Source organism: Juglans microcarpa x Juglans regia, chromosome 3S, assembly GCF_004785595.1.
Source record: "Juglans microcarpa x Juglans regia isolate MS1-56 chromosome 3S, Jm3101_v1.0, whole genome shotgun sequence".
Classification (NCBI taxonomy): domain Eukaryota; kingdom Viridiplantae; phylum Streptophyta; class Magnoliopsida; order Fagales; family Juglandaceae; genus Juglans; species Juglans microcarpa x Juglans regia.
Window position 1 is genome coordinate 5,403,279 of NC_054599.1, and position 26,268 is coordinate 5,429,546.

At 34.5% G+C, this 26,268-nt stretch overlaps 1 protein-coding gene and 1 pseudogene across 1 annotated transcript; both read right to left on the reverse strand.

The window, feature by feature from the left end:
- Positions 1-961: 961 nt before the first annotated feature.
- LOC121258431 (prohibitin-1, mitochondrial-like) lies at positions 962-8,890 on the reverse strand. The gene is made up of 6 exons (XM_041159942.1): positions 8,649-8,890; positions 8,435-8,551; positions 3,859-4,029; positions 3,348-3,560; positions 2,478-2,681; positions 962-1,159 (listed from the first exon to the last, which is right to left on the reverse strand). The coding sequence occupies exons 1-5, from the start codon at positions 8,823-8,825 to the stop codon at positions 2,487-2,489; spliced, it is 873 nt and encodes a 290-aa protein (XP_041015876.1). The 5' UTR covers positions 8,826-8,890; the 3' UTR covers positions 962-1,159; positions 2,478-2,486.
- A 15,550-nt stretch (positions 8,891-24,440) lies between these two features.
- LOC121258637 lies at positions 24,441-25,759 on the reverse strand (annotated as a pseudogene).
- Positions 25,760-26,268: the final 509 nt, after the last annotated feature.

A 26,268-nucleotide genomic window follows, 5' to 3' on the forward strand; every position in this document is an offset into this window, starting at 1 on the left:
AATATTATCTTTCTTGTTTGCAGTTTTCTTGTCTATATTGATATTGATGAAGCTGGCCTTCTAGAGATGGATCAACAAGCAGCTAGCTATAACAAAAGTCAAAATGCCACTGTTTATAATATTTTTCTGTTTGTTATGAAGCAGTGATCCTTCAAGATTTGAGGTATGACTACAAGTCTACATCCCTGCATAAAGCTACATTAAGCTACAGATTAGTGACTTTTTTTTTTTTTTTTTTTTAGTTTCATGCTTATCTAGGATGCCCTAAAACCCAATATATTTATGCCCTTGGTTTCAGATTCTTCCTGAACAGTTGTGTTTATTTGGAGATTCTTACCATTGAACTCCGCCTCTGGATCGATCTCTGTCTCTCTATTTTATAGATCTGTGGATAGTTGTGTATATTCCTATGTATGTTCAAGAGTTATTTATTTTGTGGGGTTGAGACTGAGGACTTTTGCTTGTGTGTAATTTAGTACAGGAAATGGGTGGTCTTGATTGTGTTCTTGCATGAGGACTTTTGCTTCTTGTTAGATGAGAAAGTTCTTATGAGCAAACTGCACTTTCAGAGAAGTGTTCGGATCTCGACCGGATAATTTCTATACTGCTGAGGCTGTGAGGTAAGTGTATACCTGCTTGAACAAGTGTGGTTACATTGCCTCGTTTGTTTTTACAAATGTCATGAGATAAGATAAAAGTTGAAAGTTAAATAAAATATTGTTAGAATATTTTTTTTAATATTATTTTTGTTTTGAAATATGAAAAAATTGAATTGTTTCTTTTATTTTGTGTGAAAATTTGGAAAAGTTATAATCAATAGATGAGATGAGAATGATTGTAAAAACAAACGAGGATATAAAGGAAGATACTATAGGTGGGTTTCTTTTTCTTTCCTTAATTCAGGTCAGTTTCCTCTGAAGCCTCTAGTGATCTCATAATTTAGGCGAAGGGAAGCAGATACTTTAGAAACCTTTCAAAACTTCTGATTGAGGTTAGTTTAGTTTGATACTTCCAGGAACTGTCGTTTAGGTTGTGACACAGATTTAGACTTGTTCTTCACATACTCCTTGTTCTTTCTGATTTCTTCAGTTGCTTCCATTTTCAATTATTCAAGTTCAAGATTGGTGTAGAAAAGCTTCAGCTCCAGCTCATCCATGCCCTGACAAGTGTTCAAAACAGAGCTGTTAGTTTCAAATTGAGAGTTCAGAAAATAGCAGAGGAAAAATACGAGAATTTCAAAACAAATTAAATGCCATGCTTAGTGGTGTATGCTCTATTGAAGTAATTAGTATCCTGTGAAATGGTAGTTTATTGTTGTGTATTGGAGTTTGATTAAAGCAATGTATGTGTTTTGTAATGTCCTTAGTAAATTAGTTCAAACAATGTAATATGTAGTGGATTGCATCGTGTATGTCACATGCATTTTACATGATGAATATTAGAATTTTTTTATTTATTTTACATGCATTTAGTTAAAAAAAAGTTAATTAGTTGTTTATAGGCTTATAGCTTTAGCTATTTTTGACATAAATTTAGTTTTCCATTTTGATATATTTTTATTATTATGGACAGCATTCAATGCATTGGTATTATGCTGTTTAACATGAGTTCATGAAAAATCTTTAATAAAATATAGGCATTTTTTTAATAAAAATTGTAATAAAATAGTCTTTTAGATTAAAAAAAAAAAGGCTTTTCAACATTATTTTTTTCTTGAAAAAAATTAATAACATATAAGCTTTTGTTAAAAAAAAAAAATGGTACAGCCCTGAACCCGAATTTCCAGATTCCGGCCGGGGTTTGAAACCCAGGTACTAACAAAACAGAAGAATTCGTGACGTCTTTGCTACAAAGATAAAGGTTTAATAGACACAGAAAGGAGAAGCGAGAGCTGGGAGGGTGGAGTCATGTAAAGAAAAGAAGGAAACCACTCAAGTTTTTAATCTACATGCAGAATTATTTGAATTGAAGAGAGAAATGTGTAACTTGAACTCGATTAACGACTTAATCAGAAGATTATTATGTAAATCCCCCACTGATTCATGCACCATCAAAAGGAAACAAACAAGAAAGTTAATCCAAACTAATTAACATTAATTCTGTCATGCATTCAAAGCAAATCGTTCTTAAATAAGACCAGAAAAGAGTGAAATTTGAAAATGAAATGCCTCTCTCTCAAAGGTACAATACTATAAGATGGAGAAATTCCTCCAGTGTCAGTAACTCAATATTGTTACAATTGAAGACTTTACTAAACAAAACTGATTGAAGCAATCTCAATGATGGCTTCCCAATTGACAGCAATTTGATAAGCCATCTTAATTTCTGTCTCAATGAGTCAACTACAATCAAAATTATCCATTTAATTTGACCACCGATCGAGTTTCGAGGATATCACCACCACAATTGGAAAGTTTATAAACAAAACCAAAATTGGGGGGGGGGGGGGGGGGGGGGGGGGGGGTGGCAATTTCAACCTGTTATGTCTATTTCTTCCCAGTAGGCTCCAAATCCATATCCTGAAGGTTCAGCAACAAATCATCTGAACTCAGGAAAACTTTGTTGGATGAATTCGAGACAGTATGTGCAATCTCTCTGGCAGCTTCAATCTTCCTGAGAGTGATAAATGCCGGATTATTGGCAATAGCTTCACCAATCAGCTGTGCACTCTTGGCCTCACCCTGGCAATCGGTGTGGGAAAAGTTAAACAAGAGAGACCTTCATATGGGGAATCAAAACACATTGATTTAACAAATTAGAATCAACTATTGTTAAAAAAATACAATCATTTGAAGATTGTCCTGCTAGTTCATTTTATTAAGAATAAAACAGTATTCAAAGGTTGCTTTAGCAAAGATTCTCCACAGGTTTTAAGAACTTCCTACTGAATTCGATGACAGCCAAGCACCTATTAAAATAACAATAGAATCTCACTGACTATTGAAGGAACAAAAAGCTTTCTCAATGTTCTTGATAAAAATGGCCAGGATGTCAACAAAAGCAAACCACAAAATAAGCCACTAATCGTTAAATAGACTAGCATTTGATGAAGAAAAGATGGTGCAAACATGATTCCATTTCTTACACTATTCTAAATTTTTTCTCACTAGCATGACCTCAGGTGGAAATATATCAATCAAGTCAATCCCTGACCAGATCCTTAATTCCAAATGAAGACACTCACAGCATCAACCAGAAATGTGGTAGACCAAAGAATAAGCTAAGCAGATCTCTCCACGACAGATGATGAAGAGTTGAGAGAAAATAAACATTTGCTCAAACCTACACCAAATTTAAGGCAGCATCTATACATGAAGATTAAATGTCTGAGGTCTCTTCCATCTCACCTGTGCTCTGATAATGGCACTTTTCTTGTCTTGTTCAGCTTTTTCCACAATAAATTTAGCCCTCTCAGCCTCTTGTGCAGCCACCTGTTTGGATTCAATTGCAGCTGTAAATTCCTTTCCAAAAGTTAAGCTTGTGATTGACACATCATCCAATGCAATATTGAAATTGGCTGCCCTCGCTGTCAAAATTTCCCGAATATTCCTACTGACAGCCTACAAAGAATAAAAGACCAATCATCAATCAGTGAATTCTGAAAGCTTACATCAATCGTTAGAACCCAACCTTGATTTAATATAAACTGGAATTTTCTAGAGACAAGGAAAAAAACAAAATATAAGTAGGGACGTATCAAATGATTGGTCTTGCTTAATACATTGGATAATGGAAATCATTATTTTAGTGAAACGGTAGATAATCAAAAACGTGCATAGGAGAAAATCTTGACAAACAGTCCCCCTAACCCAATGCTCTTAACTATATAAGAAGGTTTGAGTATGTCTTGGTGTTCACCTCTCTCTGAGTAATAAGCTGGCTGGCATTATACTGGGCGACAACAGCTTTCAAAGTTTCATGAATAATTGAAGGAAGGACCCTTTCGTTATAGTTCTCACCAAGTGCTCTGTAAATTGTTGGTAACTGGTCGGGCACAGGGCGGGTAAGAACTCGAAGCCCAATTCTCACCTGTACAGCAAAGTCAATATTTACACAAAAAAATTCAGAAGGAAGATTGTGCCAAGTACTAAATGTTTGAGACCATAAATCTACCTCTAAAAGCAGGAAAATTGAACTCTAAAACAAAGCTATAATTGTTTCCCAAACACGGTGTGATGCCCCCAATCTTCGCTTGGGATTTGAGGAGACTGAAGCGTCAGGATATGTTCATGATAGATAATATACAATGCACCTAGCATGCTTCTAGCAATATGCAATAATCGCAGCGGATTTTTTTTTTTGTTCAACCAATACTTGCACCAGAATAGACTAAATCCCAAAATACCTTTCATAACATTAATACATAAATAGGTTCATCATCCATACAAACATAACCTTAACTCAAAGGAGACATAGTGCTGGAGTATGAACTCCATAATTACAGATGACTGCATAGTTTCTTAACTACAGGTTGAGTAGCTCACGCAGCTCGGCTACCAAAAATAAAATTACATAAAAAACGGGAGGATATATTAGGTTCTCCAGACTTAGCCTCTCACTAATCGATCTCGTCGAGGCTGGTTCGTTAGTTTACAAAGCATGCATAACAATAAACACGATGTGTACGCATGATTGACATGAGCTTGCTTTTACAAGAAAATAACATCATCGACATTAGAGTTTCATACTTCATAACATGCTTGCTTTCACAAAAAGATTTCTTTCATTCTTATTCTTATTCTTACAGTGGGTGGACACCTCACTGTTCCCCATAGACCGTGTGCTCATACTAGTTACATACTGCACCACATCACAGGTCCTTAAACCAGCTGTGAATACGTCATCTAAGTCTAACCTCATGATAGTTCGAATTAACCATTACCATGAATCTTAGCGACACCCACCAGCATTATCAAAAGAAAATTATCAGAAGGTTAGTATATCTCATTATCAAAGAAAATTCTGCAGCTCCGCCATTGTGCACTCCCTATCTTCAAAGCTCCCAATATACTAAGGTTAGGAATGTCCTTATCAAAGAAAATTCTCAGAATCTACACTCTTTGAGCACTATTTGCAAAATTTGTCCCTTAACTTTTCAGAATTTGCAAATAAGCCCCTAAACTTTCAATAATTGCAATCCAGCCCCAAACTTCAGAAACCTCATCTATTTTCTATTCTAAATTCATTTTTTAACAAATTCTAAATTCATTTTTAAGTTAAATTCACTAATTCAACTTAATCACAAGTTTCATGTTTCAAATCAAAGCTTAACACATAGATCTAACTCCCATTAAAAGGGTTTAGAGGATCCACTCACCAAACCAAAACTTTAGAGTTCAAAAGAATCAACTCACAAAGAAAGCTCACACTAACTTTCAGTTTCACAAACCCTAAGTGATTCGTGCAAACTTTTGAATGAGAGAACTTGTGTTTCAAGCTCAAACCAAGATTTGATACACCATACAAGTCATCAAACTCCAACACAACCGAAATCATCAAGCAACTCCTAAGACTAAATGGCATTTCAAGTCAAAATTCCAGAACCATACACAATCATGCTTTTCGAATTGAGTATGCTCTAACTTCACCAAGAACCAACCATTTCACTTCAAGAAAAACATTTTATCATGTTCCTAACTTTGAGTATAAAAAATAGAAGAGGAAAGGATAAAGAAAGAGGACTTACAAAGACTAGCACTTGGACAAAGATTGGCTCTCTTCCAGTCACTTTCTTACTCGCTCGGTTTCTCTCTATTGTGCAAGAGTTGATGTGCAAGTGAGGAAGAGCTATGGTGGACGTGTGAGACAAAAGGAATTGATATGAGAGAGAGTGAATTTCAGTAGGGTGAGGTATAGGGCTGATGTTTTCTTGCCTGTGGAGTTGGATGAGTGACTTGGTGTGAGAGACTTGAGGTGACCGGATGGCATGAGGGAAGGGGGTGGTGGCTGAAATGGCTGGTACATAAAAGGGTATGGGGCTGTGCAGGTGGTACAAGAAAGGTGTCTCAGTTGCTTGCAAAAGAGCTCAAACTCGTGTGAAGGGAACGGCAAAAACCGAGTGGCATGTTGCTTGCTTTTGGGGTTTGAAATTCAAAAGTGAGGGCTGGGCAGGGGGTGCATGGCTGGAGAGGGCAGGGTATGGGCTTCAAAAAGGTGTAAGACCTTTGTAAGAAAGGCCTGAACTTGCCTTGTTTCACACTCATCCTTCTTACATGTGTACTAAGCTTGACATGTGACAATGAGGTCCAAATGGAGGGTGGTGATGGTGCCATGTGTCAATGAGGTTCCCTAGTATTTTTTGGCTGACTTGGCCATCCTACATGGCATGGTGACAGCTGGTTGATAACATGGCATGCTAGACACCACGTGGAGCTCCGAAATTCATGAAAACTTTTATTGCACAATAAAATCCTAAAAATTCTCAAGAATCCAACGGTGCAATCCATTTTGTCTCACTATGATCCTAAGTGCCTAAAAAAATCCAAATGGCATTACATTCCCTTAGCGGATCATAATTCGCTATGCTTTCAAATCGAAAACCTAACTAGTTTTTAATCCATGAATTTTTCCAAAGTTTTCATGGCAGATCCAATATCTAAATAAAAGAAATTATTTCCATCGAATTTCTTTCGGAGCGTTACACTATGTACTTCTATATGTCAATTAGTACGCTGTTTAAAAAAACACATCATTTTTTTATAAGTTAAAAAAAAAAAAAAAAAAAGAGCCACACAAGCATGGGGAAAGAACTGTTTCAACTTCTCCAATACAGCACAAAAGAACCCCACAATACAACAGGTGGACGGGCAAAAAGGAAGAGAAAAACAGAGGCTTTTTGTATTTTGAGCCGGTTGGAGTAGATGTCAAACAAATGAGACTAGATAAAAATGAGGACCAGATTCAAAAAAACACCTATTTTCCTAGAGGACTAGATGCCAAACAATAGTGCAGTCACACGAGGACTGGCTGTCAAGTACACTAGGCGCGGGGGCAACTTTTGACCTTGGGGTGCAGGGTTTAAACAGCACCAGAGGGTTAGCATCTGCCACCAATGTCTCATATCATCTAGACTCAAGGGATTTTGCTGAAGTTAAGATTTAGATCTAGAAACAACATGAACAACAAACATGAGAAAAAACTAATATTATTGATGATTCGTATTGTCCCAAACGTGCTAGACTAGATGAAGCAAGGATTTCAAACCTTTAAGGTGCATGATTTTACACACGGCTAACTGCACTCTAATACTTAAGTCCATGCGCAGAAGTGAATCTTTAATATAAGGAAGGCCATGTATTATTTCTGCTTCAAAATTTTATTTATCTTGGCATCCAAAATTACAGATCCTTTTACAACAACATTTAACACAAAGGACTGTTGATCATTAAACTATCTAAAAATCAAAATCCCAATAGGCGGGGATGGATATGATATTCAGAAAATAACTCAAATGCAGGCCAAAACTGCACAAGTATTGAACCTTTCTCCTCCACAAGTTTTTCAGTTATGTAGTTCAATTGCAAGTTACAAGTTTCTGAAAGGGCTTTCAACTAACCAAGAGAAGAATATATTAATATCTTTAAAATTGGTTCTTTGAACGCTTTCTTTTTAAAGGCAAAAAATATTGCAGCAACACTTCTGTATAAAGCCATATTTATGGGCAAACATTATATGAGAGATATATATGGGAGGACTCAGTATCATCCAATGACCATTATCCAAGTTGCTGAAAATCACTCGCCATTGTAATTTACATGTATGCGTGCTACTATCCTATAAGCAGTTCTTCCTTTTTCAAAAAAATATCCAAAGAAATTTCTTCTCACTTATTGTGGTACAACTTCCAGTCTCTACTGTTTACTCAGAAGGCTTGTCATGCACTATAGTGAAGCTAACTGACCAACTATACTAGTTTAAATACAATTTCTAGAGTCAAAGTATTGTGCACAAACACAATTCTACACTTGCATCCACAATATGATCCATACACAAAGGAAAAAGAAAATCCAACACACATACACACATGTGCGTATACAATTGACACACACACACACACACACACACAAACACAAACACGTATATAGACTGAAAGAGTGCCCTAATGATCCTTCTTATACATGACTTGGACCAATTTTAAACCAAAAAGGAAAACAAAGTGAGGAATTTAACGCACATATATGATTAGTAGCAATCTAAGCAGAATTTGAGGAATTTAACGCACATATATGATTAGTAGCAATCTAAGCAGAATTATTCATCATTTTTAACGTTTCTAGATGAGTTGCGTACTAAGAAAAACAACTCCAAATCTAACTAAAGTACACAACATAGCCTCAAAATTACATGAATGGTTTTCGAAATACTTTGAAGAAAACCACCTTTTAACAACATAATCATGCCAATTTTCCGCAACAGCAACAAGAAAGAAATTTACCATCTGGAGGTCGCGGCTCCCAGAATTACTCTCCACAAGATGGGGTTTTGCACGGACATCATAAATTACGGGCCTGTCAAACCATGGAATCATAAAGTGTGTACCTTCAGCATAAACCTGTGCATCCAACATTAATATACTGATATAGTGAAGTACAGAACTTGGAACAAAGGATAAGGTATTTTACAAACAACAATTTTGTCAAAATACTAACCTGGTCTTTCACACCAACTATACGGTTAAACATGATGGCTCGATGGCCTCCCTCGACATTGTAGAGACTGTTAGCAGCACCATACAAACCAAGTGCACCAATGACTCCCACCCTAAATAAAGCAGAAGCTGCACCGCCGCCGGGCATCTTTGGAACTTTGACGTTGTTCAAATTCATTCTTTTGGTAAATGTTGATAATGGGCAACTACCAGTGTGGCCGTCTCTCTCACAATTACAGAAATTAAACAAAAGATATCAAAACCCACGGCCTATTATACACATTTTTTTCAAAGCAAAAGAAAATTTAGGTCTTGTTCATTTTTACAAAATTTTTTAATTTATTTCATTTAATTATTATAATTTTTTTAAAGTTTTACACAATAAAGTAAAAAATTCAAACAAAAATAATATTAAAAAAATATATTATAACAATATTTTATTTAACTTCTAACTTTTATCTCAACTCATTTCATCTTATCTGCGAAAACAAAAGAGACCCTAATGGAAACAAGTAAATAGGCAAAGTCTAAGTACACAGGAAGAATACAATAGAGAACACCTAATTATAAGTTAGGAGCTAGAAAGCGATACAAAAAAGTCATCTAAGCTGGCTCTGTTAAAACCGCCTATTATAAACATGAAGCATAATTCACTGCTGCAAACCATACCGAAATATAAGAATCAGAACAAGGTAGTCAAAAATGGGGATGCAGGTACCTGATATACAACTTGAACTATTGGGATGGAAACTCTACTTGAACACAATAAAAACAAAAAATTTCTTTCCGATTAGCATCTCAGTTGTTCTTTCGATTTTGAAGATATACAATGTGAATAAATCATACCGTATTCTTATGCAAGACCCAAACTCTTTAAATCTTCCCAAATTTTCTAGGAAATAAAACTAGTAACAAATAACAAACATAACAGATGAAAAAAAGCTAAATATTCGATTGAGAAAATAAAAGGTGTGACGGAAAATGTGAAAGTGCATCTCGATACCTGATTGTTCCCAATAGGGAAGGGTTTAGAGTAGAGAGAGAGAGAGAGAGAGGGTTTAGCAGATCAAGGAAAATATATTTGGCCGAGCGCGGTATTTTCAAAATAGCTTTATGGGCTTTTGATAGAAAGGCCAACAACTTTTTTTCTTTTATTCCTTTCTTGGATGGTGGGCTTTGGCCTTTGGGTTTTGAACATTAAGGGCCCGTTTGGATATAGAACATTTCACCTCATCTCATCTCATCTAATTTCAATTAATAATCTCATTACTATTCATAATGCATCTCAACTTATCTATTCTTATCTCACCATCCAAAATAACCCTAAGTTAAACACCATCCATAAAAGCTACTAACAAATTTTTCCTGGGTAAAGGATTTTGTAATTTTCATATGCCCTAGTTTTCTTTCTCGTGTTCCTCTAATATTTTGGAATGTGAAAGAAGGCATACTCAAGCAAGAAGCTCACGTCCTCCCTTTTTCCATCCAACTCTCTCTCTCTCTCTCTCTCTCTCTCTCTCTCTCTCTCTCTCTCTTTTATCCTATAAAAAAGAAAAAAAAATCTACATACTATAACCCCATCCCACTATGATGAGGTGACATTGTCCATCAACTTGTAAATTTTTTCTTTAAAAAATAAAGGGTGATTTGAGTGTCATAAGAATGCACATTTTATTTGCTGGGATGAGAGTATGATGAGAGTGTGGTTTATAACATTACTAAAAAAGATCCACAATCCTTTGTCTTCCCCAAGAAAATATATTGTAACATATTAAGTGATTATTTTGAGAATAGAATAGCATAATACAAAAAAAATAATAATAACAAAATGCAAGTAGTGCATGTAGTAACACACTTGAATGTAAGGCCACTGTGCTTCTATTACACCTGAGAAAAGAATTAAAATTGGGGAAGAAAAATAGCTCTTGACGTACCAACCAATATCTCCCCCTATCATCTATTCATCTTCATCTTAAGATTCAAAATAAAGAAAAATAAATAAATCTTGAACGGTAATAGTGGTTCAAGATTTTAAGCCACTAAAATGCAAAGCAGAAAATTCTCGAACAATACCCAACTCCTAAGTAACGTTTCTTTCCTTCGGCATATACCCATAAAGAAAGCACAACTACATGCAAAAGATGAAATAAATAATCAAAGGTAGAAAATCAATAAGCATGTGAGAGCGAAAGTGTCAATCTCAATTTCAAGCAAGCGGGATAGTTGTTTGAGGTATAAACCCTAAGAGACTCTATGAGAAAGTAAAATTGTTAGCCCAATAGTGTACTACGCTTCTATCATTTTTTAGAAGAGAGAAGTGGTGCTAAAACGAAATTTACATCCTCCAAAAAATTTGTGACAGGTATGATTTTTAACAAGTGAAAAATAGAAGTAAGCGTAGATTATCAAATCCCATAACCTCCTCCCCGGTACTCTCTTTCTCCCCCCATTTCTCTCTCTTTCTCTCCTCTCTCTCTCTCTCTTCATCCACCTTTCTCTCTTCAACCAAAGGTGAAAGGTTTGATTTCACACCACCTTCTCTCTCCTCTCAAGCTCTCACCCTTTTTAAGTGCTTAGAAAAATCTCTTCTTTCGCAAATATGCCTTCTTTCTGGGGGTCAGTCCTTTTCATTGATGGCAAGTCAATTGGAGAAGGCAAATATTCCACTACAGCATCAAACTGCCTATTATACACATGAAGCAGAATTTGCCCCTGCAAAACATACTGAAACAGAAGAATCAGAACAAGGTAGTCAAAAATGGGGATGCAGGTGCCTGATATGCAACTTGAACTGGAAGGATGGAAATTCTACCTGAACACAATAAAAACAAAAAATTTCTTCCCAATCATCAACTCAATTGTTCTTTCGATTTTGAAGATATACAATGCGAGTAAATCATACTGTATTCTTATGCAAGACCCAACTCTTTGAATCTTTCCAAAATTTCTAGGAAACAAAAGTAACAAATAAGAAACAGAACAAACAACAAAAGCTAAATATTCCATTGAGAAAATAAAAGGTGTGATGGAAAAGACGAAAGTGTATCGCGATACTTGATTGTCCCCAATAAAGGTTTGACATTTACAACGCACAACAAGAAAGTGAGAGAGAGTGTTTAGAACTCACAAGAGAGAGAGAGAGAGAGAGAGAGAGAGAGAGAGGGTTCAGCAGATCAAGGGAAATATATTTGGCCGAGCACAACGTTTTCAAAATAGCTTTATGAGCTTTTGATAGAAGGCCCACAACTTTTTTTTCTTTTATTCCTTTCTTGGATGAAATGGTCGACCCAAAGCACCACCCATAAAAGCTACTAAATAATTTTTCATTGATAAAGGATTTTGCAATTTTCATATGCCCTAGTTTTCTTTCTCCTTTTCCCTCAATATTTTGGAATGTGAAATAAGACAGATTCAAGCAAGAAGCTCACGTCCCCTTTTTTCCATCCAACTCCCTCTCTCTTTTACCCTATAAAAACAGAAAAAGAAATTCTACATACTACACCCTCATCTCACTATAATGAGGTGACATTGTCCATCAACTTGTAAATTTCTTCTTTAAAAAATAAAGAATGATCTGAGGGGCATAAGAATGCACATTTAGACATTGGGATGAAAGTAGGATGAAAGTGTGGTTTATCGTATTACTAAAAAAGATCCACAGTCCCTTTGTCGTCCCCAACAAAATATATTGTAACATATTAAGTGATTACTTTGAGAATAGAAAAGCATAATACAAAAATAATAATAATAATAATAATAATAATAATAATAATAATAATAATAATAAGAAAATGCAAGTAGTGCATATAGTAACACATCTTGAATGTAAGGACACTCTTCTATTACACCTGAGAAAATAAATTATACAATATATAAATTGTATTTTACTTTTTCACAATTTGGTCATTGGTAGGCAGATTACGAAGAAGAAAAAAAATTGGGAAAGAAAAATAGCTCTTGACGTACCAATCAATATCTCCCATTTTCAACTATTTGTTTTTATCTTAAGATTCAAAATAAAGAAAAATAAATAAATCCCCAACGGTAATAATGGTTCAAGATTTTAAGCTAATAAAATGTAGAGCATAAAATTCTCAGAAAATACCCAACACCTAGGTAACATTTCTTTCCTTCGACTTGTAAAAGTGCACATTATGGTTGTTAGGAAATTTGATTTTGATGGTTCTGGTGAAGAACCCAGGAGTGAAGAACACTTGAGTAACCCATAAAGAAAGCACAACTATATGCAGATGATGAAATAAATAATCAAAGGTAGAAAATCAATGGACCTGTGAGAGTATAAGTGTTAATCTCAGTATGAGGTAGGCAAGACAGTTGTTTGAGGTATAAACCCTAAGAGACTCTATGAGAAAGTAAAATCATTGGCCCAATAGTGTATTACGCTACTATCATTTTTTAGAAGAGATAAGGACTGCTAAAACTGAATTTACACCTTACAAAAAATTTGTGACAGGTATGATTTTTAACAAGTGAAAAATAGAAGTGAGTGTAGATTATCAAATCCTGTAACCTCCTTCCCAGTACTCTATTTCTCCCCCCTTCTCTCTCTGTCTCTCTTCTCTCTCTCTCTCTCTCTCTTCAACCAAACGTAAAAGGTCTGGTTTCGCTCCACCTTCTCTCTCCCCTCAAGCTCTCACCTTCTCTTACCCCTTATAAGTGCTCAGAAAAAACTCTTCTTTCGCAAATATGCCTTCTTTCTAAGTTAATCCTTTCATTGATGGCAAGTCAATTGAAGAAGGCAAATAATCCACAATAGCATCAAACTGCCTATTATATACATGAAGTAGAATTTGTCGCTACAAACCAAACCGAAATAGAAGAATCAGAACAAGGCAGTAAAAAATGGGGATGCAAGTGCCTGATATGCAACTTGAACGGCTGGGATGGAAATTCTACTTGAACACCAAAAAAACAAAAAATTTATGTCTAATCATCAACTGAGTTATTCTTTCGATTTTGAAGATATACAATGCAAGTAAACCATACCGTATTCTTATGCAAGACCCAAACTCTTTGAATCATCCCAAAATTTTTAGGAAACAAAACTAGTAACGAATAACAAACAGAATAGATGACAAAAGCTAAATATTCCAATGAGATAATAAAGGGTGTGATGGAAAAGGTGAAAGTGTATCTCCATAACTAATTCTCCCCAATAGGGAAGGTTTAGCATTTATAGCGCACGGCAAGAAAGTGAGATAGAGTGTTTAGAGCTCACAAGAGAGAGACAGAGAGATGGAGACAGAGAGAAGGGGGTTTAGCAGATCAAGGGAAATATATTTGGCATAGCGTAGCATTTTCAGAATAGCTTTATGGGCTTTTGATAGAAAGGTCTACAACTTTTTACTTTTATTCCTTTCTTGGATGATAGAAAGGGTCCTTACTTGGATATAAAGACCCACAACACTATCCATAAAAGCTACTAACAAACTTTTCATGGATAAAGGATTTTACAATTTTCATATGCCTTAGTTTTCTTTCTCATTTTCCTCTAATATTTTGGAATGTGAAAGAAGGTAGACTCAAGCAAGAAGCTCATGTCCCCCCATTTTTCCATCCAACTCCTTCTCTCTTTTGCCCTATAAAAATTAAAAAAAAAAATGAAATTGTACATACTACACCCTCATCCCATTATGATGAGATGACATTGTCCATCAACTTGTAAATTTTTTCTTTAAAAAATAAAGGATGATCCGAGGGTCATAAGAATGCACATTTTATACACTGGGATGAGAGTAGGATAAGTGTGGTTTATATCATTACTAAAAAAGATCCACAGTCCCTTTGTCTTTCCCAAGAAAATACATTGCAACATGTATATTAAGTGATTATTTTGAGAAGAGAAAAGCATAATACAAAATAATAATAATAATAATAATAATAACCAAATGCAAGTAGTGCATATAGTAACACGACTTGAATGTATGGCCACTGTGCTTCTATTACACCTGAGAAAAGAAATTATACAATATATAAATTTTATTTTACTTTTTCACAATTTGGTCATTGGTGGGCAGATTATGAAGAAAAAAGAAATTGGGGAAGAAAAATAGCTCTTGACGTACCAACCAATATGTCCCCTTTTCATCTATTCATCTTCATCTTAAGATTCAAAATAAAGAAAAATAAAGAACTCCTCAACAGTAATAGTGGTTCAAGATTTTAAGCCACTAAAATGTAGAGTAGAAAATTCTCAGACAATACCCAACTCCTAGGTAACATTTCTTTCATTCGACATATAAAAGTGCACATGATAGTTTTAGGAAATTTGATTTTGATGGTTATGGTGAAGAACCCTTGAGTGAAGAAAACTTGACTAACTGAAAAAGAAAGCACAACTACATGCAAAGTATGAAATAAATAATCAAAGGTAGAAAATCAATAGACCTGTAAGAGCGAAAGTGTCGGGTCTCAGTTTCAGGTAGGCGGAATAGTTGTTTGAGGTATAAACTCTAAGAGACTCTTTGACAAAGTAAAATTGTGGGCCCAATAGTGTAGTATGCTACTATCATTTTTTTAGAAGAGAGAATGGGTGCTAAAACGGAATTTTACACCAAAAAATTTGTGATAGATATGATTTTTAGCAAGTGAAAAATAGAAGTGAGTGTAGATTATCAAGTCTCGTAACCTCCTCCTCGGTGGTCTCTTTCTCCCCCTCTCTCTCTTGATCCCCCTCTCTCTCTTCAACCAAAGGTGAAAGGTCTGATTTTGCCCCACCATCTTTCTCATTTCAAGCTCTCACCTTCTCTCACTCCTATAAGCGCTCAGAAAAATCTCTTCTTTTGCAAATATACCTTCTTTCTGGGCCATTCCTTTCATTGACGACAAGTCAATTGGAGAATGCAAATAATCCACAACAGTATCAAACCGCCTATTACACACATGAAGCATAATTTGCCACTACAAACTATACTGAAACAGAAGAATCAGAAAAAGGCAGTAAAAAATGGGGATGCAGGTGCCTGATATACAACTTGAACTGCTGGGATGGAAATTCTACTTGAACACAATAAAAACAAAAAATTTCTATCCGATCATCAATCAATTGTTCTTTCGATTTTGAATACAATGCAAGTAAACGATATTGTATTCTTATGCAAGACCCAAACTCTTTGAATCTTTCCAAAATTTCTAGGAAACAAAAATAGTAACAAATAACGAATAGTACAGATGACAAAAGCTGAATATTCCATTGAAAAAAATAAAGAGTGTGATGGAAAAGGCGAAAGTATATCTGGATACCAGATTGTCCCCAATAGGGAAGGGTTTAGCATTTACAGCGCACGACAAGAAAGTGAAAGAGAGTGTTTAGAGTTCACAAGAGAGAGAGAGAGAGAGAGAGAGAGAGAGAGAGAGAATTCAGTAGATCAAGGGTAATATATTTGGTCGAGTGCAACGTTTTCTAAATAGCTTTATGGACTTTTGATAGAAAGGCCCACAATTTTTTTTTCTTTTACACCTTTATTGGATGGTGGGCTTTGGCTTTTGGCTTTTGAACATTAAGTTAAACACCATCCATAAAAGCTACTATCAAATTTTTCATGGATAAATGATTTTGCAATTTTCATTTGCCCTAGTTTACTTTCTCGTTTTCCTCTAATATTTTGGAATGTGAAAGAAGGCATACTTAAGCAAGAAGCTCACATCTCCTCCCCCCCTTCCCCCCCTTTCCATCCAACTCCCCTCTCAAAAAAGAAGAAATTCTACATACTACATGATCATCCCATTATGATGAGGTGACATTGCCCACCAACTTGTAATTTCTTAAAAAAAAAAATAAAGGATAATCTGAGAGTCATAAGAATGCACATTTTATACACTGGGATGAGAGTGGGATGAAAGTGTGGTTTATAACATTACTAAAAAAGATCCACAGTCCCTTTGTCTTCCCCAAGAAAACGGCTATTGATGCACCAACCAATATCTCATATTTTCATCTATTCATCTTCATATTAAGATTCAAAATAAAAGAAAATGAATAACTCCTCAACTGTAATTGTGGTTCAAGATTTTAAACCACTAAAATGTAGAGCAGAGAATTCTCAGACAATACCCAATTCCTAGGTAACATTTCTTTCTTTCGACATATAAAAGTGCACATGATGGTTTTTAGGAAATTTGATTTTGATGGTTCTGGTGAAAAACCCTTGAGTGAAGAACACTTGAGTAACTCATTAAAGAAAGCACAACTACATGCAAATGATGAAATAAATAATTAAAGGTAGAAAATCAAAAGACCTGTGAGAGCGAAAGTGTCGGTCTCAGTTTCAGGCAGACGGGATAGTTGTTTGAGGTATAAACCCTAAGAGACTCTATGAGAAAATAAAACTTTTGGCCCAATAGTTTACTACGCTACTGTCAGTTTTTTAAAAGATAGAAGGGGTGTAAAACAGAATTTACACCCTCTAAAAAAATTGTGACAGGTATATTTTTAACAACTAAAAAATAGAAGTGAGTGTAGATTTTCAAATCCAGTAACCTCCTCCTCGGTGCTCTCTTTCTCCCCCTTCTCTCTCTCTCTTCATCTGCCTCTCTCTCTTCAGCCTAAGGTGAAAGGTCTGATTTCGCCCCCACCTTCTCTCTCCCCTCAAGCTCTCACCTTCTCTCACCCCTATAAGCACTTAGAAAAATCTCTTCTTCCGCAAATATGCCTTCTTTTTGGGCTAGTCCCTTTCATTGTCGGCAAGTCAATTGGAGAAGGCAAATAATCCACAACAGCATCAAATCGCCTATTATACACATGAAGTAGAATTTGTCGCTACAACCTATACCGAAACAGAAGAATCAGAACAAGGCAATAAAAAATGGGATGCAGGTGCCTGATATGCAACTTGAACTGTTGGGATGGAAATTCTACTTGAACACAATAAAAACAAAAAATTTCTTTCCGATCATCAACTCAGTTGTTCTTTCGATTTTGAAGATATACAATGCGAGTAAACCATACTATATTCTTATGCAAGACCCAAACACTTTCAATCTTCCCAAAATTTCTAGGAAACAAAACTAGTAACAAATAACAAACAGAACAGATGACAAAAGCTAAATATTCCATTGAGAAAATAAAGGCTGTGATGGAAAAGGCAAAAGTGTATCTCGATACCAGATTGTCACCAATAAGGAAGGGTTTAGCATTTACAGTGCACGGCAAGAAAGTGAGAGAGAGTGTTTAGAGCTCGTGAGAGAGAAAGAGAGAGTTCAGGAGATAATTGGAAATATATTTGGCCGGGTGTAGCGTTTTCAGAATATCTTTTTGGGCTTTTGATAGAAAGGCCCACAACTTTCTTTTCTTTTATTCCTTTCGTGGATGGTGGGCTTTGGCTTTTGGGTTTTGAACATTAAGTTAAACACCATCCATAAAAGCTACTAACAAATTTTTCATGCATAAAGGATTTTGCAATTTTCATATGCTCGAGTTTTCTTTCTCGTTTTCCTCCAATATTTTGGAATGTGAAAGAAGAAGACTCAGGCAAGACGCTCATGTCCTCCTCTTTTTCCATCTAACTCTCTCTCCCTTTTAGCCCATAAAAAAGAAAAACAAAAAAAGAAATTATACTTACTACACTCTCACCCCACTATGATGAGGTGACATTGTTCATCAACTTGTACAGAGGGATGAGAGTAGGATGTTATATCATTACTAAAAAAGATTCACAGTCCCTTTGCCTTCCCCAAGAAAATATATTGTAACATATTAAGTGATTATTTTGAGAACAAAATAGCATAATAATAATAATAATAATAAAATGCAAGTAGTGCATATAGTAACACGAATTGAATGTAAGCCACTATGCTTCTATTACACCTGAGAAAAGAAATTATAAATTGTATTTTACTTTTTCACAATTTGTTCATTGGTGGGTAGATTATGAAAAATATTGGGGAAGAAAAATAGCTTATGACGTACCAACCAATATCTCCCATTTTCATCTATTCAGCTTCATCTTAAGATTCAAAATAAAGAAAAATTAATAAATCCTCAACAGTTATAGTGATTCAAGATTTTAAGCCACTAAAATATAGAGGAGAAAATTCTTAGACAATACCCAACTCCTAGGTAACATTTCTTTCCTTCGACATATATCTAGACATATACCCATAAAGAAAACACAACTACATGCAAATGATGAAATAAATAATCAAAGATAGAGAATCAATGGACCTGAGAGAGCGAAAGTGTCATTCTCAGTTTCGGGCAGGCAGGATAGTTGTTTGAGGTATAAACCCTAAGAAACCTGAGGCTCTATGAGAAAGTAAAATCGGTTACCCAATAGTGTACTATGCTACTATCATTTTTTAGAAGAGAGAACGGGCACTAAAAGGGAATTTATACCCTCCAATAAATTTGTGATATGTATGATTTTTAACGAGTGAAAAATAGAAGTGAGTGTAGATTATCAAATCCTATAACCTCCTCCCCGATGCTCTCTTTCTCCACCATTCTCTCTCTTCCTCTCTCCTCTCTCTCTCTCTCTCTCTCTCTCTCTCTCTCTCTCTTCATCCACCTCGCTCTCTTCCTCCAAATGTGAAAGTTCTGATTTTCGCCCCACCCTCTCTCCCCCTCAAGCTCTCACCTTCTCTCACCCCTGCAAGCACTCAGAAAAATCTATTCTTTCGTAAATATGTCTTATTTCTGGGTCAGTTCCTTTCATTGCCAACAAATTATTTGGAGAAGGCAAATCATCCACAACAATATCAAGCAGTGGTTGAACTCCCTTATTTTTAAAAGCTGAGCTGCATAATACTGGGACAAAGCTTATTGAGATGGTTCCCTTCCTAATTAATTTCTTAATTGTTTCCTCTTCAAGTTCAACTGCTTCTAGGTAGCTCTCCATAGCTTGATCATCTAACTCAACTATGGTTTCTATCATCTGTGACTGATACTCTTGTGCCAGTTCCTGAAGATTTGCTAGTATATCCTCGTACACAAACTTAGCACCTAACTCTTCACCTGACCAAATTGTAGCTTTCATCTTCACAAGATCAATGACTCCCTTAAAATTATCTTCTGAACCAATTGGTATTTGAATCACTAGTGGTTTAGTATCCAAAATTTTCACAATCATGTTTTTTTTTTATTATTATTTTTTTAAATCAGTTTGGTTACCATGAGATATAGCAAATGAGAATAATAAAATCATATTCACAACAACACAATTACAACATCAAATTCATAACACGATATCTATAATCACAACAACCTAAAGTGTGAGAGAAAGTGACAGCCTAAGGAGAGGGAGAGAGAGAGAGGGACAAGAATCATGCGGCTTGAGGAGAGAGAGAGAAAGAGAGAGGGATAATTTCTTCAGTTTGCTTGAGGAGAGAGGAGAAAGAGAGAAACAATGATTACTTGCAATCTATTCTATTTTCCTCTTGATAGAAAGTATACGTGTTACAATATCATTGAAGGTTGTAAATCTCCACTTAACACCAATCTGGTTTGAAATTTTTTTCTTTTTAGAAATGATATTTACAGTCGTGGAGTGGCAGGAATATGCAAGCACCGCGTAATTTTTTTTAAAAAAATTGAGTAAATACAAGATTCACAGAAAAATAAAACTATTTTTTTAATAATAAACTCTACTATTTTATATGGTTTAGTATTTAAAATGATTTATGTGACTTTTCTTAAGAGATTAGTCTCTAAAATTTAATTTTGTTGTATTTTTTTACTTCGATCAAAGCATTTATTCCTTTGATATTTCGTTAATAATCTAATATGATGTTACATCAGCTCCAAGCTTTCAATACCACGTATCATTTATAAAAAAAATCAAATATAAAAGATTATTTGAAAAGTAAAAATTTAAAAAATTAGAGATAGACTGCAATGACCCGGACATAGCCTAGAATGACCCAAGCCCCACTTGGGTCACTCATGCAATGACTCGAGAGGGGCCAAGCAATGCTTGTGTGCCGATCGAGGTGTGCCTAATCGCCTAGACAATGCCTAGGTGAAGACAAGTGTCACTAGATCGCACCAAGGTGGGGTCTAGGTCGACACCCAATCACATGCGTCAACTGGGAGGTTGCACAGGCCGATGCTTGGGTTAGCACTCAACCACTACCTGGGTCGCAACCAAGCACCATTTGGGTGCACGACGCACGGTTTGATTGAGCCGAGTAGTCTATGTTTGTTTCTTTTTTAATCTTTTAAAATATTTTTCAACTTTATTTTTTAGTTTTGAATTAACACATGGCACATAGTGATTGGCGCTCAAGCATTATTTTAACGGATTATTAACAAAAACTAACGTAACAATGAATATCTCTAAAAATAAAGATGAATTATAAGAATTATTTAAGTGTTCAACTGTATATAGGCAGGCAAAATATTGAATTTTTCTTTTTTAATGACACGACTATTTATTGGAGGCATGTGGCGACTATGAGAGACTCTCAATCAGGTAAAGGGTTAGCCCTATGTTATAATTCTGAGGGTTAAAATTTTAACTAAATTAGTATCCAACAATCTTAAAATTTTTGGATCAATAGTTGAGTTTTTAACAATTGATATCAGAGCAAGGATCACGTCACCAGTTCAAGTCACAGAGGGAGCGACTTATAGGCTGGATTAAAATGATTTGTTACTATGTATGAGCATAGTGTTAAGTTATTGAATATTGATAGATGAGTGAAGCTGCCAAAATGAAAATAGCTACCACCGGACCAGTATCGATAGAATGGGCCACCATGGATGTCGGATTTGGAAGCATAGTAGAATGATATGATCCTGAGGGTTAAAGATTTAACCAAATTAGTATCTAACAATCTTAAAATTTTTGGATCAATGGTTGAATCTTTAACACTCTCAATAACGCCACCACCATCAGTAAAGGTGGCAGGATTATTGATATTGTTTGGGGCGTTGAGAGAGTAATAGGGTCGAGGGTTATGTGAAGAGGAAAGATTGGCCTCAAAACCTCACTTTCCTTGACCATATTCAACTCTCTCTCTCTTTGTTCTTCCCGACTAAACAAAAACAATAACAAGAAAGAAAAAAAAAATTAACTACGCATTATTTGTTAGAAAATATTTTAGGAAAATTCAAAAGCACATATAAAGAACGAAACTTAATCTCTTAAAGTTGCTTTATTCTTTTACCACTCTTTTAATATTGCATGACTTTTTAAATTTTGTCCTCTATCTATTCAAAGCTTTGGATAATGAGATAGGATGATATAATTTGTGAATAATAGTAAAATAATTTGTAAATAGTAATAAAATGTTTAAGTTAATATATTTTATGGGATTAACATAAATGAGAGAAAAAAATTGAATAAAAATATTATAAGTTAAAATATTATTAAAATATTATTTTTTGATATTATTTTTTTAATATTGAAAAAGTTGAATTAGTTTTTGTATTTTGTTTAGAAGTTCAGAAAATTTGTAATGATTAAATGAAAAAATTGACAATTTGAAATTGAAAAATATTTGTGATTTTTATGTTTTAATATTGAGATGAGATTATGGGATGACTTAGAAGAACTTTACTATCCAAACCAAGCAAATGTAGTGTAATATGCCGAGTGATAGAGTTTATATTATTTAAAAATATAAAATACTAATAAAATATTTAGAATTACCGTCGAAGAGACATAATTGCTGTGCATCTTTGCTTCTTCAAATTTTACATGTAGTCTACATTTGTGGTCTTCCATTATTTTTTCTTAATTCTATTCATTTTTCAATCAAAAGCTTACACATGTCCCCTTAATGACATATCAAAATAATAAAAAACTTTGAAACCTGAAAGTTATTAAATATATTCGATTAAAGATGTTAAAACCTTTTGGATGAGAGGAGATTTTCCTTCCCCTTGGATGGCTGCTAGCCACCTTGCGAGTGGATCTTTGGGTTGTAGGTTGGCCACGAGCCACCTCACAAGTAGATCTCTTGCTCGTAAGGTGGCCGCAAGCCACCCCGCAAGAAATCTGCTACTTGCGGCCATTCCATGACCATATTAGCACCTCGAGAGTGGTCACATGCCACCCTGCGAGGAGGGTGTAGAGAAACATTCCCTAAACTAAAATATGTTTTTAATTTCTTTTTCAATTTTGGATTTATTTAATATTTATAGCTTCATTATCTTTATTTAAATATATGGAGTTAGATCGGTTACCTTTTGAATTAATTCAAATTAGTTTATTATATTTTTTTAATAAATTTGTTGAGTTATTAGATCGGGAGATTTGTCAACTTTCGATTGATTAAGAGTGCTCGCATTGGTGTATGCAAACACCAATGCCAACCAACTTTTACCTACTAAGCCCATTAAATCCGCTACGTTGGTTTATCAAATATTTTTTTTTCCATAATAGGCTACCATGTTTGGAGAAAAACTATTCCCCATCCATACATTATTTTATCACTTATTTCTCTTTTATCACACTCACCATTAGGGGTGAAAACCGACTCCTTCGACATGATTTTTGGACAAAACCGACGTCGACTGATGCTTCATTTTTGGGAGAGAAAATCAACCGAAACTAGTTGATGGGGAGGAGAAACACCGGTTGTCTCGATATCGGTGGTTCTCTGGCTATTCACGGTCAGTTCATCAGTGAGCTTCTACTGAAAGAGTAGAGAGAGAGAATGTTGCAGAGGAGAGAGAGAGAGAGGATAAGAACTGAGATCAGGGAAGAAGAAGTGAGGAAGAAGACGACCTAATTTCGAAAAGGCGATGTTTGGTTTAAAATACAACTACACTGTTAGAATGGGGTCGTTTTGAGTACAAAATATATAAAAAAATAATATAATTTCTTTAAACGGCTGGTTCAGTGATTTGAACTAGGTTCAAACTGACGCCGAATCGACCAATATCGATTTTTTCTATTTTCTACTGCACGCCGACCGATTCTCCACCAGTTTTGGCCAGTTCTGAGCTCCGATGGCCGGTTTGAGTCAGTTTACATCGGTTTCTCATTTTCTTGTATAGCCCTACTCACCATCCATATATTTGTTGACGTACAATTATAAGACAACACAATTAGTGTATATTTATAAAACTTATGTAATGGATTTTAATTGCAAAATATACAAAAAAAAAAAAAAAAAGGAAAAAAATTTATAATAAAAAATAATAATATTTTATAATTATTTTGGCTAAAAAATGCAATAATCTAATATAAAAATTTTTCTTGAATGGCAAAAATAATCTCTAAAATATGTAATTTTACATTTGCATATTCCACTACCGACGTTCTAATACGCATCATATTTATAGCATGGCAAAGTATGCTGGTAGTAGATTGGACGAAGATGGACGCAAGTTGTTAATTTCAATTTGTTAAATGTCAACTATGAATGTTGTACATGTCAGAAATGTGGTAGCCCAAAGAATAATGCCGCCTTTCTTTTCACAACTCTTCTCAATTAATCTAATTTCATCTAATCTAATCATTACAATTTTTTAAATTCTTATATAAAATAAAATAAAAAATTTAACTTTTTTAAATTTTAAAATAAAAAAATATTTAAAAAATATTTTATTTAATTTTTAATTTTAATTTTAATTCAACTTATTTTATCAATAAAAACAAACGAGTCCGCTAAACAGATCTCTCCGCACCAGATGACGAAGAGTTGAGAGAAAATAAATATTTACAAAAACCTACACCAAATTCAAGGCAGAGCATCTAAATATGAAGATTGAGCACTGTTATACATCAGTTGTACTCTCTGCACATTATATATAATTTTATTTTTCCTCTCCTCAACACGGTATGTTGTAACTGCAACGGCTGATGTAAGTAATTTCTCATAAAGATTATGGCAACTGTGATCTGATAATGGAATTTTTCTTGTATAGTTCAGCTTTTTTCACAATAAATTTAGCCCTTAACTTCTTGTGCAGCCACATGTTTGGCTTCAATTGCAGCTGTAAATTCCTTTCCAAATATTAAGCTAGAAAATTGACGCATCATCCAATGCAATATTGAAATTGGCTGCCCTTGCTGTCAAAATTTCCCGAATATTCCTACTGACAGCCTACAAAGAATAAAAGACCAATCATCAATACGTGAAAACAATCATTAATATTAAGAATGTAATCGGTTTGGTCTTATTTATTTTTAGATAAAATTTAAGATCGAAATCGATATGTATTGATTTTATATTTTTTAAAATCGATTGTCTTGATTACCCTTATAAATCGATACTTTCGATTTTACCGGTTTCCGGTTCAACTTTCCGATTCTTTTAAAATATAAAAAATATATAATAAAATGTTATGTCTTATGATAAAATATTATTAATAATTTAATATATATAATGTTTAAAGCATATTATCACTTAAATTTTCATCTTTAAGATTAAATTGTTATTTTATAAATTATAATAACATTATCTTATATATAATTATATTAATAACATATGATCAAACAAATTACAAAGGTTCATATTTAAGATTAACATTTTATATTATAATTTATAAATTATAATATGAAATTATTTCATATATGATATATAATTATATATATTATATATAAATATTTTATATAATATATAAAATTAATTTATATATGTATTTTTTCTAACCGGTCCGGTTCCAGAAATTACAGAATCGAAACTGGACCGGATTCGGCCGGTTTTCATAGTATAGGAACCGATTATGGACCCAGGTTCAAAACCGGACCAACTGGTCCGATTCGGTCTAATCCATACCGGTTTTTCGGTTTAAATTTACACTCCTATTTGATATAAACTGAAAATTTCGAGGAATAAGGGAAAAAAAAACAAAATATAAGTAGGGACCTATCAAATGATAGGTCTTGCTTAATATGACTGGATAATGGAAATCATTATTTTAGTGAAACGGGAGATAACCAAAAACGTGCACAGGAGAAAATCTTGACAAACATTTCCCCTAACCCAATGCTCTTAACTATATATAAGAAGGTTTGAGTGTGTCTTCGTGTTTACCTCTCTCTGAGTAATAAGCTGGCTGGCATTATACTGGGCGACAACAGCTTCCAAAGTTTCATGAATAATTGAAGGCAGAACCCTTTCGTTATAGTTCTCACCAAGTGCTCTGTAAATCGTTGGTAACTGGTCGGGCACAGGGCGGGTAAGAACTCGAAGCCCAATTCACACCTGTACAGCAAAGTCAATATTTACACAAAAAAATTCAGAAGGAAGATAGTACAAAATGTTTGAGACCATAAATCTACTTCTAAAGCAAAGCTATAATTATTTTCCAAACACTGTGTGATACCCCCAATCTCTGCTTGGGATTTGACGAGACTGAAATATCAAGACATGCAACACAAAGTTACATAATCTCTCTTGGGTTCATGATAGATAATATGCAATGCACTTAACATGTTTCTAGCAATATGCAATAATTGGAGTGGAATTTTTTTTTTTTGGATCAACCAATACTTGCACCAGAATAGACTAAATTCCCAAATACTTTTCATAACATTAATACAGAAATAGGTTCATCATCCATCCAAACATAACTTTAACTCAAAGGAGACATAGTGCTGGAGTTTGAACTCCTTAATTACGGATGACTACATAGTTTATTAACTACAGGTTGAGTCGCTCATGCAGCATGGCTACCAAAGTAAAATTACATTAAAAAATTGGAGGAT